General features: G+C 35.4%; 1 protein-coding gene across 8 annotated transcripts in view; it reads right to left on the bottom strand.

Moving 5' to 3' along the window:
- Positions 1–17,313, bottom strand: part of LOC128857036 (E3 ubiquitin-protein ligase UBR1) — a 38,487-nt gene extending 21,174 nt beyond the window's left edge. Inside the window, exons 1-2 of one of the 8 annotated variants that reach the window (XM_054092558.1) lie at positions 17,225–17,313; positions 13,169–13,967 (exon numbers count right to left, since the gene is read on the bottom strand). In XM_054092558.1, the coding sequence (XP_053948533.1) occupies positions 13,169–13,343 (175 nt within the window). In that variant the 5' untranslated portion in view covers positions 13,344–13,967; positions 17,225–17,313. The other 7 variants (XM_054092557.1, XM_054092565.1, XM_054092560.1 and 4 more) reach the window with 7 other exon arrangements.
- Between the last annotated feature and the right edge of the window lie 201 nt (positions 17,314–17,514).

Genomic DNA, 17,514 nt, shown 5'->3' with positions numbered 1-17,514 from the left:
AAGCTTATATTTTTTGCAAATGGCGTCGTACGTCAATCATATTTATTATTTAGTAAAAAAAATTATTCAAAAAAAAAAACATGGATGATTAATTTTGTGCCGCCTTATATCATATAAGGCTCTTTGACAACGGAAATTTAACACTGCGATGGTTCCGTGGTCAAAGCAAGTACCCCTATGTATGGGCGATTGGTTATACAATGTGGCGCAAAATTAATCACCCTATGAAAAGGCTTATATTTTTTGCAAATGGCGTCGTACGTCAATCATATTTATTATTTAGCAAAAAAAAGTTATTAAAAAAAAACAATTGATGATTATTTTTGGGGCACCTTATATAAGGCTCTTCGGCGACGGAAATTTAACAGATAGAAATATGTACGACTATGTCAGTTCAGTCGCTCTGAACATTAAAGTAATCACTGCGATGATTCCGTGTGCAGAAGTCCACGCAAGTGAGGTGAGTCCCTGATTGTCATTCACTTGAGAGTGGCCAGGACGATACTTCTGCATACAGTCTAAGCAACTCACAACCACCGGGCTTCGACCAAGTATCCCCTTGATAGCTCCCGAACATTGAGGAGGAAAATCAACCCAGGATATCTGGTTGTGCGCCGGGTTTGGGACTCGCCACGTAAAAATCCTTACCCAATGAAAAATAAAACAAAGCCTCGAACTGCTTATTCTGATTACGACCGCTGCAAATGAGCTAAGAACGATGGTTTGAGGGCATGCACCTAGAATATCCGGTCCCTTAATGGGAAGGCATGCACCTAGACTTTCCAGTCCTTTAATGGGGAAAGTGCCTCTTTCCATGGTCTGTAGTGCCCTCTACTCATCACAGTACCTCATCCAGTCCCAGTTCTCTTATTAAACTCAAGTTAGAGCTCGATTTTATTGAACGTATGTGCGTTTCCTCCGGCTGCAGTTGGCCGTAATGTCTCAACCTTCACGCGCTTCGAGGTGGCGTTCTTTGCTAAACTTATTCAAAAATGTATTTTGTTTTTGTTGTAATTTTTTATGCTTCCGATGTGGCGCTTTTAGAATAGCCTTTCGAACGCTGGATTTGCTGGATACAACATTTACCATTTCTGTAATTTTTGTTTTTGAAAGGGTGCAATTCGATGTACTCCTAAGGATTTTACCGGTTTCCTTCAGCGTCAAAGCCCTTACAATTCTCTTTGTCGTTCTTACAATAGGAGGCATTTTGCTCTACGTAAAGATCCACAACATTTGGACTTCCACCAACCTTTTGGACAACTTAGCGATTTGAAAACCCCTCTAAGGTCAAGATATCGATTTGTCTTCTTTCGCGATCTGTTAAACCTTTCTGCTTTCCCATTTTATTATATTAGAATTAAGAAGTTTTCGACCAAATACAATGAACGCTTAAAAAACGATCCCTTTTCCCCAACTTTAATGCAAAAATAATATAGGCAAACTGAGTGCCTCTATTCAAGTGAACCGGACTGTATTTCAGACTGCAATAAATCGGAAAATTTAAGCTTGCTTTTACAGTGGCTCACAGATTATTTCATGCAGTTTCAGATTTTTCACACTACGGCATGAAATGCAACCACAATGCGGGATCTTTGCTCACAGCTTATTTCACGCAAGCACTTGCTTATGTTGTGGTGGCGGCTAGTCGCTTGGTTAACGGTATTTTAAATTTCTAGTTTATGTAACTAGCGCACAGTTATTGTTCTATGCAATTTTTAGTATGTTGGTGATCGCCAAGTGGACAATATAAAAATAAATAAAAATGGGCCGACGTACTACGATTGAACAGCGAGAACTGGTTATCAAGCATTTTCAAAGCGGAAAGTCGTAGCGAAAAATTGCGGAAATAGTTTGTTTGAGTAGTGCTACAGTATAAAGTATCATTGAACGCTTCGTCGGGTGCAAAATAATGGCCGATGTGCCCCAAATAAAATTTTTGACGAACGTGATGAGAGTTTAATTGTTCGAAAAATAAAAGAAAATCCAATGCTATCGGCTCCAAAACTGCTAAACGAGATTCAGCAGGAAGTGGGCAAATCATGTTGCGTCGAAACAGTGCGACGGGTGCTACGTGAAAAGGACTTTAATCGTCGAGTAGCATGAAAACAGCCATTCATAAATAAAAAAAAATCAATTGAGCCGGGTTGCATTCGCCAGAGAGCTCGAAATTAAAGATTTTGATTTCTGGAAAACGGTAATATTTTCTGACGAGTCCAAATTCAACCTATTCGGCTGAGATGGAATGTCTTACGTCACCTTATACAGAGCTCCACAAAAGCAACATAAAACCGACTGTGAAACATGGTGATGGCAATGTAATGGTATGGGCATGTATGTCAGCAGCCGGAGTAAGAAATTTAGTGTTTGTCGAGGGTATTATGGACGACAACAACGAACCTCAATATTCTAAAAGATAATCTACTCCAAAGTGCTGCGGAACTTCGAATACCTCAAGATTTCTGTTTCTACCAGGACAATGACCCTAAACATAAGGCGGCAATCGTGCAGACATGGCTCATATGGAACTGTCCATACCATATTATTGCAACCACCGGCTCAATCACCTGACATAAACGTCATCGAGAATTTATGGTAATTACTGGAAACAAAAATCCGCACGCATCACACAAGCAATAGAGATCAGATAAAAACCGTAATTTTGGAGGAGTGAAACACAATCGGACCAGAAGTAACGAAAAAGCTGGTGGAGTCAATGGCAGAAAGGTTAAAAGCTGTTAATAAAGGCAAAGGATACCACACAAAGTGCTGAATCATTTTTAAATCATTAGTTTAACTTAAATTAAAAAAAAAATGAATACTGCAGGAAATAAGCTGTGACATAAAATTTTGAACTGTTCTGTGATTTTTTTCATATTTTTTATTTAAAGCTTAAAAAAATATATGAGTACCTTTTTTATACGGCAATTGCGTATAAATGATTCGATATTTAAATTTTTTCAAAGAAAGTTTTAGCTTTCAAAATACAGCAATCGAAGTTTTAGTAGTTCGCCTGCATGAAATAAGCTGTGAGCCACTGTAAATCCATTGAACATTGGAATCATGAATCATGTAAAATGGGTAGATAAGAAGATGCGCTATTTGTCGCAGTTCAATTGGCTGCAAAACCTTTCAGTGCTTTGAAACTTTTAAAACCACTTAATGCAATAATCATGCAAAATAGAATGTGATGACACATGACACATTGCACTTCCACACACTTTTTCTACTCTTATCAATAATAAATATATATGCATGTATATGTATATCGGATAATTATATGACCCCAACAACACAAGCGTAGCTTTTTATAACAGAACAGAAGGGTTAAATATGGCGTATGCACAAACATATTAAAAATGAATACTATAGGGATTTTTAATAAGAGGTGTTATTTTGATATTCAAAGAAAAATGATATTTTTTAATATAAATGATCGGATGTTTATTTCATTTTAAAGAGGAAGGTATGCCGTTAATAGTGGAAAATAACATCAGTCAAATGACCACCACGACCACGCTTACAGGACAATATCCTTTTCATGAAATTTTCCATAACCGAATTGCAAAAGGATATTGTCCAGTAAGCGTGATCGTGGTGGTCATTTACCTGATGTTATTTTCCACTATTAACAGCCTACCTTTCTCTTTATAATGAAAAAATCATTCGATCATTTATATTAAAAAATATCATTTTTCTTTGAATATCAAAATAACACCTCTTATTAGATAACCCTATACTTACAACATTCGCTCATAAATTTCCTTAGCTTTTAAACCTCCCAAAAATATAAATTCCATCACTGCGCGATACTTGATTTTTTGCTTTGTAGAAAATACTGTGGCACGTCGGTACTAAAGGGCTTGTAAACAAATAATGAATTGACAGAATGAAATGAAACTTCACTCACGCTCATATGAAGAGTGTGCCACCATAACAAAAAATAGTATATCTGAAACCCAAATTAACTCAAAAACAATGCGAAGTAGATGTACCGGAGGCTACAAATTATAGTAAATTCTTTCATTCAGTAGTTTGAATTATTTCGGAATATTTAGTTTTATTGATCTGATTGTCTGGCATCTAATGATGCATGAATGTATGTATGTATGTATGATGCAATGTATATATGCATGTATTATATATGTATATGTATGTATTGTATTTATGTACATTTGTACAGTTGTGGAAGCCAGACACTTTACAGGTGCAAGTCACAATGAATTAACGAGCATAAAAAATATCGAATAAGTGTTAACGCCGGTTTAACTAGGAGCCATAAACTGCCACACAAACAATGTACAAATATACTAAATTATATATATTTACATATATGTATCGGGTAATTTTTTGCGCCATGCGAACTCTCGATAACGATAACTATGTTTTTGCAGCTAAGAATGGGAAATGTTGGCATTTCTGTTCGGTAAGATTTGGCTAGTCAGACAATGCTTCCAAATTATGGAAATTTATTTTGGAAAAAATATTGGGTTGGCAACCTAATTGCGGATTTGTTTTTTAAATCAAAGACAATTTTTTCATGGAACTAACTAGCTTTATTCTGTAATGTATTGCCCATTTTGATCAATGACCTTTTGATATCATTCAGGCAGCATCAGAAATCCCACGTTCATAAAACTTCTGGTTTTTATTAGCAAAAAACTGAATCAGGTACAATTTGACATCATCATCATTGTTGAAATTTTTACCATTCAAGGAGTTTTGGAAGGATCGAAACAAAAAGTTATCAGATGGTGCAAGATCAGGACTATATGGTGGATGTGGCAAAACATCGCAACCAAGCTCCAATAATTTTTGGCAAGTGGCCAAAGATGTGTGTGGCCTTGCATTGTCATGATGGAATGCAATACTTTTTCGATTTATCAATTCGGGCCGCTTTCTTCAACTGCATTGTTCAATTTCGTTAGTTGTTCAATGTAGACATCAGAATTGAGCCTTCGTTTGGGTGGTAAGAGTTCAAAGTAGGCAATTCCTTTGTAATCCCACCAAACTGATAACAAAACCTTCTTTTGATGAATGTCAGCTTTTGATGTTGTTTGAATTGGTCCACTTGGCTTGCCCCACGATCTTTTTCGCTTGATATTGTTGTAAACAACCCATTTTCCATCGCAAGTTATCAGTCGTTTAAAAATGTATCATTTTCATTATGTTTCTTTAGCCAATCGCAGCTGTTAATGCGTTTCTTTCAGTTCGTGAGAGACCCGTGTATCAAGTTTGTTGTTGTTTTAAGTGATTTCAATGCTTGCATGTGATACATGAAGTTTCTCTGCAATCTCACGTATTGTACCGGGACGATCCGAATCGAGTATTGCTTTGATTAGGACATCATCAACTTCAACTGGATGACCAGAGCGTTTTTCATCTTTGAGTGAACGAAATTTGGCAAACCAATTTTGACACTGCCGTTCTTTTAAGGCTTCGTCACCATAAACAGCACATAACTTTTTATGGGCTTGCGATGCGGTTTTCCCTTTGCGGAAATAAAAAAGCAAAATATGACGAAATTTGGTTCCAACAAGACTGAGCAACTTGCCATAGAACGCGATTCACAATCGATTTGTTAGACTGATCGAATGAACCATGTAACTCGTAGCCGCGGTGGACATATGCCGGCTATCAAATTCAAAAAAATGCCATGAAATTGTCTACCAGTTTATGATAAAAAAATGCATTCCAAAAATATTTCTTGTTTGTTTTATCATTTTAAGTTCTAAGGCTCTTAAAAAAACACCCGATACATTATTGCTTGTATGTATTTACATATGCACATACATACAAAAGCAGTGTTTACTATAAATGGTTTGACGGAAAACGACACCACAAATCCGTCGCTGCTTTGTTTACAAGTTTAAATGCACGAATTATTTAATAGCGTAGAGACTTACGATAAAATAGTTGTTGAAAAATTTACAATTGCCTTCAAATTTGGCGCGATGAAATGAAAAAATGGTAAAAAAAGTGTCAAGAGAACGGCTTGGCAAAAAAATAAAATAGAAATAAAAATATCTGTAGTTGTTAGAAGCAGCTGGCATTTACTCAAATGAAACTGGAAGTAAAACTGCATATATTTGATATTGATTTGATGTTAACATCACGAGGTTCGCCGGCCTGTGGTTGAAGTTTGAGACCAGAAAAGTTGCCGCTAAAACGGCAGTAACAGTAGCTGAGGTTAGATTAGCCAAGTTGCTTGTCTAAATTCAAAACACTCGGCGGCACTAAGGTCCATTGTTATACCTCTATTTGATTTTCATCCCCTAACTAAGTTGCTTAAACCGCTTAGATCTTCTTAAGAAGGTAACGAGACATTCTGCAAATTTCCCAGCTCTTCAAAGAAGTGCACGGCATTCACAGAGGAGGTGTTGCATTAATTTCTTCTTTATCTCCTCAGCTCCTGCAGAAGCGATTGTCAGGTACCCCCATTCAATTGGTTAAGGACCCGTTATAACACCTGTAAGGACGCTGGTAGTTGATCTGTTGAACCCAAGCAGACATTTTGTGCTTTTAAGATTCAGTTTTGGCCAGAGCCCTTTGAAGATCCTGGAGTTAGTAGTAAAGAGACCATCTTCTATTGGTTTCCGAGATTACGCTCAAGTGAATAGCATTGTCCTCGCTCAGGAATGCTTATGTCCTCTACCACTCGCTGAATGTCAAGCTCAGAGCCTTTCCTTGCACACATAAAATAACAGTAAGTACGATCAAAACTGCACTGAGACAATGCAATGGCAGACCACCAAGTCAATGCTTACTGGGAGTGCATAACTTCGAAAGTTTTGAACACCTCAATAAATAAACTGAAAATGGCAATTAAAGGCATTCTCAACGTTCATAGCCGACTGCAAAGTCAAATGCTCAGGCATTCACTTCTGCGACCCGAGCGCAGAGACTTTACTGAAATCAAAAACACGAGAAAAAACACCTTACCTCATAAAGCACTAGGTTTAGACTGACCGTTTCTGGTCAATTTGCTAGTTTCAAACGGACCAGTTGTTGACAGTAGAGGTCTTAATTTAGTGTTTGAGATATGGAAGCAACTCACAATTGATCAATCCTTTCAAGTCCCACCAAATACACAGTAGAACTTTCCTGGCCTTAGTCCTGGTTTGACCACCGTTTGAATGCTTTCATCCCGCTTTACCCACTATCCTTTTCCCACAATATTGCTGTATGTAACCCATTTCTCATCCCCAGTCACCATCCGTTTAAGAAATGGATCGCTTTCATTCCGTTTGGCCAAGGCTTCGCCGAAGGACATTTGATCCATCATGTTTTTTGGTGTTAATTGGTGCGGCACCCAAAAATCGAGCTTCTTTTTGAATCCAGCTTCGCGCAAATGGTTTAAAACTGTTTTATGGGTCGATCCTTAGCTTCTGGGCGATGCTACGACTACTAAAAAGCCGGTCAACCACGATTATTTCTGTGATTTGACGACTGGCCTGCCTGAACGGAATCGACGAAACCAAAATTGCACGTAATTTGCTGTTACTCGGCACCATAAACACCATTCACAATTTCAGCTGCCTTTCTTGCATTTTCGCCTTTATCAAGGAAAAACTGTAAAATGTACCGAGTTTTCTCTTTGTTGGCTTCAATTGTTAACTCCCTGTAACTCACAACTGCGTAGAACAAACAAAAACAACAAAAGATATCGATCACTACAGTCATCTACCGAGAAAATGGATTTCTTTTTCCCCAAACTAATATTTTGGAAACATCCCCTCCAGCGAGCAGTTGTTAGAAAGCCAGATCAGTATTCGAGATATTTTCATTACAAGGTATCTATTTGAGCCTAGTAACGGCCGCCTCGACTTAGTCCCGATTTACACAGGGAAACATTTTGTTCGTGGGAGTAGAACGGACGGGAAACGGATAGGGATTTTATTCATATTATCAAACTTAAAGAAGTAAACGTCAAAATCAACGAATGTTCCGAAAAAATGTTGCTCGTATGGCCGCGAATGAAACATCAAAAGAAAATTTCCAGTGTCTCCCTTCCAGATGACTCTGAGTGTAAATCGGGACTTAGAGAAATTTTCGACAGACCATAAAGGATATATACCCAGACACATTAAACACCCTTAAGAATTCGATAGCGGAGGTCAACTGTCAAGCATCGCAGACGAGCACAACAGTCGGTTCTACGTTACCGGAACGTTATCCGACTAAGGGGTGGTACTCCAGCAGCATCCCCCGTACATATATGGGAGATGTTTATGCTGATACAACAGCAACAAATCAAGAGCCCTGGATGATACTGGTACAATTATATTCATACTTATCAAACATTACCGCGTCAAAACAGCGCTTTTTCTGAATCGATGGTCAAATTCACTCCGCAACACTTTACAACAACAACCATGATGATGCACACTTCTTATTCTGATATTGGAGATTTGAAACCGAAGAAATGTTTAACTCAAACTAATGGTGAAAAAAAAGGATTTCAAATCAAGGCCAATGGGTTGGGAACACCAGCCGATGGAATATGGAGTCTTGAGTATTAGAAAATGTCGAAGTGGCCTTCTGGTCTACGTTAGATTTCGCATACCAAAATTAGCAACACTCAACGCCTATTATGAAAGCGTTAGTTCCAGCATGCAACATTCACATTGCATATTTTTTCTACGGTAGTCAGCGGTCTGCCTACAAACTATTCATATTTATGTATGCATGCCAATGCAAAGCAATCTCAGATTTGTTTACAATAATTGATTTATTTTATTTTATTTTATTTATTTGCAAATAGTTCACCTATAACCGGAAAAGCGCTAACGACTAAGGCTATTGGCCAGGTAATAATTCATTATAGTAACGGCTTTCGATTTTAGATTGTCCCACGGCAGTCAGTCACCTACCAGAATGCAATCAACTCAACTCAACAAAATCCATTAATGCTTTATTATATCGATACGAATATGAATATGTAATGACGTTAAATCGCTTGATTTTGCTACAAATGATGTGGTAAGTCAAGTCGACTTTTTACTTGGAGTCAGCTGAAAGCTGAAGACAAGAAATCACGATGCATTTAACGAGGCAAATTCTATAAATTTTACAGATTATGCAATGACTCGAATAAGTAGATTGGGAAATTAGTACTCCCAGCGTTTTTCTGTTGTTGTTGTAACAGCATAAATATTCCCCTTACATGTTTAGGAAACGCGACTGCAAAGATATAAATCCGAGTTGTACCGGTGACGTAACACCGACTATCGTGTGAATGCTTCTCATTTTTTCTGTCTTCTGATGCCCTAACAAGTCGTCTTGTGCCTAGTTTACACTACCTACAGTCTGTGTCAGAAGAAAAGAAACGGTTATTTTCTTGTAACTTGCTGCGTAATAGTCCCACTCAAGGGCTACGACGCCAGTGCTAACTCAGGTTAGTGTCGTTCGAAACTTTCACGTAAACGCAACCAAGCAAAAATTAGTGAGAAGTACGTCAAATCTCATCTAATCGTACGTTGGAGAGAGGGGCGGTCTCGGCAAATATTACGCAATTTTTTTTCTGATTGAAACAAAAAAAAATTATACTATTTTGGTCCATTATCCAGATTGTACATGCTTAAGATTTAATCTTAAGCGTAATCGTAGTATGATTATGATCATTCACTAATTCATTCGAAAGAAAATAATTTCATTCATACTTCGACGTTATACATTACTACTGTCAAACCACCATATTTGTTTTATACCAAATAGCTCCATTTAATCTGAATTTACGGTGCAGTGTAGCGCGTCGTTTGTTTTCGTGCCACTATCAGCCGAACGCGCGACTCGATGAACAAGAGCGTACGAGCTGAGTGGCAGCGACACACGGACAGGTTCCAACCTTATTTGTTTAGAGAGAGTCAATATTTACTCCAGGTACATTGCAGTTGATTCATATCAAATTTTTATGCGTGCCTATTTTTTTTTTTTTTTAGTTTTTTAACGAGCGCGAATGTCAAAAAATTTTTATTAAGAGTTACAAAGGGAAATTGTTTTTAATTTTTTTTAGCAGCCTACGCCGGAGTGATCTGCATATGATTCTTCACGACCGTTTTCTGCCACCTCCATACCCTATCACTTAGGATGATTGACGTTTGATAATTCCGGACTTTAAAGAACATGACGGAAAGTCATTTGCTCCATTTCTAATACGCCTACCGATTCAACCGCTGAATGCCTTTATCAGCACGCCTTATGATCTCTTTGCCGAAGTATACGTGATGATTTAGAGAAAATATGCTGCAGTACATGCGGTATTTACTTCGCATCTATCACAAGAGCTGCAGAGCACAGGAGAGCAGCTCACATTGCACCAGCTGAGCAAGCGCGTATGTTCCGCAAAGTGCGACCCTCACGGATTGTCACAAGACGAGCTAATGAGTTACTGTGCGCAAGCGTCAACGGCTTAGAGTGGCTAGATTAGAAGGAAGTTGAAGGAGCACATGATTTTACTGAAAATCATATGGACATGTTGGTCCCAATAGTCTCTCTAGAAACCGCGCATGATTCTCCATGGACTGAATTAGAGTAGATATTCTTTTTTTAATCGCAGTAGTTACGATTCAAGTCTTCTACTCGTATTGTAAAATTTTTATTACACTTATAACTCTCAGCAATATTGATTACTAGTCTTAACTAGTCGTAAATAAACGCACGAAGCAATTTTTTTTTTCTTTTTACAATAACAATCTAACGCGTTTACATAAGAAACCCACATTTTGAAAAATCTCACGTGAGATTGGGGGATGGGGGAGGGGGTTGAATAAAATCTCACGTCATCTCATCAGGGGGGGAGGGAGGTACAGAAAATTGAAAAAAAAAACACCTCACGTAATTTATGGACGCCCCCTAACAAAAACCTTATAAATCATTAGTTTTTTCTTTGCATACGAGTTGAGAATTTTCTTCATATAGAGCAAATGTTCGGAAGTGTTTTATATGAAAGTTGAAACTTTTGATAAACATTCTTTGAAATTTGCTACATTTTTGTGAAGGTTTTGTCAAAAAAATAATAAAATAAAAAAAATTATAAAATAAAAAAATAATAAAATAAAAAAAATTATAAAATAATAAAATAAAAAAATAATTAAAATAAAAAATTAAATAATAAAATAAAAAAAAAAAAATAAAATAAAAAATCAATAAAATAATAAAATAAAAAAAGGTATAATATAAAAAAATTATAAATATTAAAAACAATAAAACAAAAAAGAATAAAAAAAATGTTATAAAAAAATTTTGCTTGAAAAATATTTATTATAAATTTTTTATATTATTACATACGATAAATTTATAAATTATTTATTACGAAAATTTATAAAAAGATAAATTAACTAAATTCTTTTTTTAACTATTTACATGAGAACTAATTATGAAAGTTGAAAATTTTGCTAACAATTTTTTGAAATTTGTTAAATTTTTCTGAAAGTTTTGTTAAAAAATAAAAAAATTGTTATACAAAAATTTTGCTTCAAATTAACTTTTTTATATTACTATATGCGATAAATTTTTGTGAAGGTTTTGTTAAAAAAATAATAAAATAAAAATAATAATGAAATAAAAAATATATAAAAATTGTTATAAAAAAATGGTTATAAAAATTTTTTGCTTGAAAAATATTATATTACGAAAATTTTAAAAAGATAAAGTAACTAAATTCTTTTATTAATAGTTTACATGAGAACTAATTATGAAAAATGAAAATTTTAATCAAATTTGCTAAATGTTTGTGAAGGTTTTGTTAAAAAAATAAAATAAAAAATATTAAATAAAATAAAGAAATTGTCACAAAAAAATTGTTATAAAAAAAGGTTATAAAAAACTGTTGCATGAAAAATATTCATTACAAAATTTTTAAAAAGATAGATAAACTAAATTCTTTTTTTATTTATTTTCATGAGAACTAATTATGAAAGTTGAAAATTGTGAAGGTTCTGTTAAAAAATATTATTTATTTATTTATATGTAAGAGTAATAGTTATAAATAACCAATACACTAAAATTTAACAAGAACTCTGGCTACTCGGACCTTCGGCTCCAGATTTACACTTATAAGACTATTTTAGATAATTTACATTAAGTATTAAAAAAAAAAACTTTGTCTTATGTCGGATGAAAGTAACAATAATTTTATATATTTAGTTTAGCTAAGATTTGAAATTTAAGGAAAGCGTTAATATTTTATTATCAATAATTTTTTATTTTATTAAAGTAAACTAAAAAAAAAATAATAATAAAAAAAATAATAAAATAAAAAATGGTATTAAAAACATTGTTCTAAAAAAATTGTTATAAAAAAGGTTATAAAAAAATTTAGCTTGAAAAATATTTATTACGCAAATTTTAAAAAGATAAATTAACTAAATTATTTTTTTGATTATTTAGAAGAAGAATCCACTAAAAATGAGCACTGTCTACTTGGGCCTTCAGCGAAACTTTTGTTGTAACAGTGGTTTAGAAGTACTGAAAAGCACTTATTCTGAGCCATTTTAAATTTTGGTCTTATTAATTTACTAGAAAAGGTTTTTGTTAACTGGACATATTTTACTGTTTTTCTTTTTTTTTAATTTTTCATTTGAAAAGAGAATGCGTTGCTAAATCATTGTTTGAACGGGCGGTTTATATGTAGATATGTATAAGAAACAATTAAAACAACAAAGCCGGCAGCCATAACTGACAATGAGCCAAGGTAAAACAACGGCACAAAATTTTAGCTCAGGCAACATGCAAAATAAAAAAAATGCGAATGTAGATATACATGGATATGTGTTTGAATACGCTCCTTATTCAAATTGCATTAACATATTAACATATGTATGAACACATACAAATACATATATACATATTTATGCAAGCAAAGTGAACGCGGGTGTTGTCAGATCATATTGCCATGGCCAGTTTTACCAAGCACTTAAACAAGCAACCACAATCGTTGCTGTCGTTGTCGCGGTCGCCATTGACGAAGGACAGACAACCGACAGATGCAGTTACCAATTGTGTGGTCTGTGGATAACGGTAATTAATATCTAAGCATAAGCACACGATTGCAATAATACGTAATTAGCAGTGCGCTTAGCGCAGTTTTTACAAATTATTTTGTTAACTAATAAGCATATTTAGATATACACTGCAGTGCACTGATGCCACCACCCTGAGTACTACTCACCTTGCTCTGCTTCATATTGGTAATGAAAATATTTCCGTGATTGTTTTAGAAAGAATTCGGTGAAGTCATTTTTCTGAATTGTTCCCGCCAGATACTTGAGACGCCAATCTTTAAGTGGCGCATCGGCAGTGTGTGTTGGCGGTGCAACCACATCCTCCAAATCGAAACGTTCCATTATCGTTGCGAACGCTACAATTCACCTCCGCCTAAAACGACAATGTTTCTGGTCTTTGGCAGATCTACCTACAAGCGGTTGCCCGCTTGCTTGTTTGGTGATTGTTGTTGAACTTTTGTGTATTTGTATGTTTTTTTTTCTTCACTGCCTCCGATTACAAATTTTGCGCTCGTGCTTTATCTTCTATTATATGTTGTTGCTGTTTTTATAATTTATTTTGCATATTATTGTGATTGCGCACCAAGCGTAGTGTCCACCAGCCACGCTAACAGCGGTAGTGGGCGGTAGATGTGTTTTTAACGTCTCTTTATTCCAAAATATTGTCTCTCTCTTGTACTTATTATTTCGCTTAAGTGAGATATTTATGCGTTGTTGTTATTATGCCTTTGTTTCCTTTCAATGTTTTCTGGTTGTCGTAGTCGGGTCTATAATTTGCCAATGCGTTTATGATGATTCCCAATGTAGAAATTATTTTAACCGGAAAGAAAACGACGTTGCCACTTTACATGGAACGGAACTTTTATAGATTAATAACCTCCTTTGTTGTAGCTTTCAGATTTTTGCATGTATTTTTTGTTGTATGTTGATATATCTCTGTCTGCTTATATTTTTGATTATTTGTATCTGAAATAAAGAAAGTACATAAATTAATGAGACAGTCTGCGTAAGTTTTCATATGGATGCAGAATACAAAAAAAAAACTGCAGGGTGTCCCATACTGCATTTATCCTTTTAATAATTACAAACTCTTCAACTCTTATTAATAGTGGCTCGCCGCTATTTTTCTATTACAGAAATAATAATTGTTAGTGTAAAAAACAATTAAAATTTCTCTAATTAAACCAGCAATCAAATCCAAGTAAAGAGTCTGAAAGCCCTCTTAAACCTACTCATCTAACACCCCTCTCCCTCTGGACCCAACCCGTCGAAACAGCATGCTTCCTGGGCCTACCTTTAGATGAGCCAGACGAAGACGACCGGTGACATACCTTACACTGGCGGAGCTTCTATTACTGTTAAAACAACAACAACAAAACATAGAATATATCATCCCAAGCAGAGTTGCTTTGCCCATACATTCTTGTAGAAAAATGCCGGATAACAATCTGGGCGGTGACAATAAACTAGAAAGCGCGAACTCATAATATTTGCTCCTGTGTGGTTGTTGTTATTATAGCAGTTTATCAAACAGTAGTAGCAGTTGTTGTGTAGTAACACTTCTTGATTAACAACCGGTTGTTGTCTTGTTGTTGCTCCACAAAATGGGGGACCTACAGTTTTAAGCCGACTCCGAACGGCAGATATTTTTTACGAGGCGCTTTTTCATGGCAGCAATACACCGAGCTCCTCCTCTGATTTGTGGTGTGCGTCTTGATGTTGTTCCACACATGGCGGGACCTACAGTTTCAAGCCGACTCCGAACGGCAGATATTTTTATGAGGAGCTTTTTCATGGCAGAAATACACTCGGAGGTTTGCCATTGCCTGCCGAGGGGCGACCGCTATTAGAAAAATGTTTTTTATTAATTTTGCTTTCACCGAGATTCGAACCGAGGTTCTCTCTGTGAATTGCGAATGGTAGTCACGCACCAACCCATTCGGCTACGGCGGCTGCTATATACATACAAACATTTATTCTGGACGTTCAGGCAATGTGGAAGCGAGTGTGGTAGGTAGGTCTCGGCCGCAGTTGTAGTAATCCCCGCTCGCGCAAATCGAAAGTTAAGATTTGCTTTGAATTTGCGGTGATGATCTTTCATAGAATATGAAAATTGGTTATATTAATCCGTTTTTCTTCGCTGTTTATAGCTGCGTCATTGAGAATACTTTAATAACAGTAGTCTGGCATATGATTGCGAGAATTTTTTTCAGTTGTACACTCACAGATTTTTGTCATTGGCCATCGAGGAGGACCATTGAAACGAAAACTCATTGATATTTCATTCCCGGGAGGGGTTTACTCGAGTTAGTTATAAAACCAATTTGTATGTAAACGTATGTATAATCTAAGGATTTTTAACTTTTTTGATTTAAAGTCATAAATAGATTCCACATTTGTTTAAAGTGAAGGCATGGGATTTAATAATCAGCAAAATTACACCAAAAACTAAAATAGCAAATATTATGGGTGCGGTTTTCGAGTGTTTAGTTTTTTGCATACATACGTACATATGTATATGTATTCAATGAGATATGCTGATTAGGCCTTATCGCTGCTTCTTAAGTAAATATCACACATGGAAAATATTAAATATTTGGCCCATTTATAGATCTATAAATAGCGGTAAGAGCAAACTCTCTATAGATTCTTGAAAAATATTATATTTTTAAAGCACTACGATGTAGGCTTTCCCACAACTATTTGTATGGAGAAATATTTATATATTTTCTCCTACACGTTTGTTTGTTTGTGCAGGTTAATTCTTTATGCGCTTTATCTGTCAGCATATATAAAAGAATTGTCAACTTAAACTGCGCTGTTAGCGCCGACAGAGGCGTTATTGTTATACAAAAATTAAATAGTGTAGATATACACAGTATATATGCACTTATATTATAAAGAGCGGTGATTCCTGTACGTGACTTTAATACAAAGTCCCACAGGCCAAGAAAAAACTTACAAAATATCTAAAAGTTGTACATATTTAGGCAGCAACTGCATCGACTAATGAAGGTCGTTCAGTTTGTGAATATACGTATGCATGTACGAGTGTGTGACAAACACGATTATTGCTATCGAGCTCAATAAGACACGGGCACGGTGCGCTTGGCAAGCGTATCATCGGGAAGGGATTATTTAGCAAGTTTTGTGAATGTTTGTTGTGGGAAGAAGTGCCAATGTAAATGTAATGTGACCAGCACCTTTTGGCCCAATTTCTATTGCTCATACAACCAGTTTCATAGCTACTTTACGAATGTACATATACATATGAGTATATATATATATTTTTTTATAACGCTTTTCACTCCTACGCCTTGTATTTTTCTTCCTGCTTTTATCCCTGCCGATTACAAATGTGAAAATTATTAAATTTCAGCTCCAGTGACATTGTTTACGGGGCAAACGTTTACTCGCAAAATGCACAATTCGTTTACACATCAGTTGTCCATCACTTTTTTATATATTGCAGGTTTTTTCGTTTTTTATCCACGTATTGTGAAAATAAAAATCATCAAAATCCTTTTTTCTTTTTTGTGCTGACATATTCACTTCATATACATATTCAAATTTGCTGTTCACTGCTCCCTCTGCTACTGACGTAAAATGCTTTTTCGGTTATTATTGCATGCGAAGATATTTTTCTTCAGCCTGAATTTTTCCCCCAATTACATTGCATGCGTATGCATTATTTCATCATTTTTTGACTCTGCTTTGCATATATTATTTCACCGTTTGCATAAAACCTTATTACAATTGGTAATTAGTTGCAATCAAATATTTTAAACGTATTGCGTACTTAATACAACGAAATATTCCAATGAAAGTTTATGCTGATTACTTTGCTTCACTTCATGTAATCACACATCACACTACAATTTTCATTCCATTTCTTTTTAGTCTCAAAATTATTCTTGCCTTCTTTCTGTCTACCTCCTTTTTGCTATTTTGTTTTTTATTTATTACTTCTTTGATTTCGTACAGTTTTTCACGCCCTCCCTCTCGCTCTAGCTCGCACACACGAATGCACTATCATTTTTATCTTGTACTCTAGCTATTGTTATTGTTTTCTTCTGATGTTGCAAAAATGTACACAAGCAAAATTGGTAAACGCAAACACAAATAAAACAGGCGAGTATAATAGCAAAATGGCAATATCTTCGACAATAGCGCTACTGAATTTTACAGCAGTAAAATATTTTACAATTACGTGAATTTTGTACCTGTCAATTTTACACGTGAATACTGACTGAACAGCTGTCAGATATGCAAGTGTTGCTTGAACGAAAATTTCCAATTGCTCCAATCAGAGAGTGCAAAAGAGATGACAGTATCGCACGGCCATGGTTGCATCATTGCAAATTTAATAGAAATGGTGATGCCATTTGAACGTGAATTCGAAACCTTAAAATCAGTATACAACAAATTCGTGTGGCAAAGCCAAATACGAGCTTTAACGATACAGTGATACAAGAGGTCAATTTATGCTCATAATTCAATAATACAAATATTA

This window comes from Anastrepha ludens, chromosome 3 (genome assembly GCF_028408465.1).
Source record: "Anastrepha ludens isolate Willacy chromosome 3, idAnaLude1.1, whole genome shotgun sequence".
Taxonomy (NCBI): Eukaryota; Metazoa; Arthropoda; class Insecta; order Diptera; family Tephritidae; genus Anastrepha; species Anastrepha ludens.
Note: the sequence above shows the minus strand (reverse complement) of the source record. Positions and strands in the feature narration are given on the sequence as shown.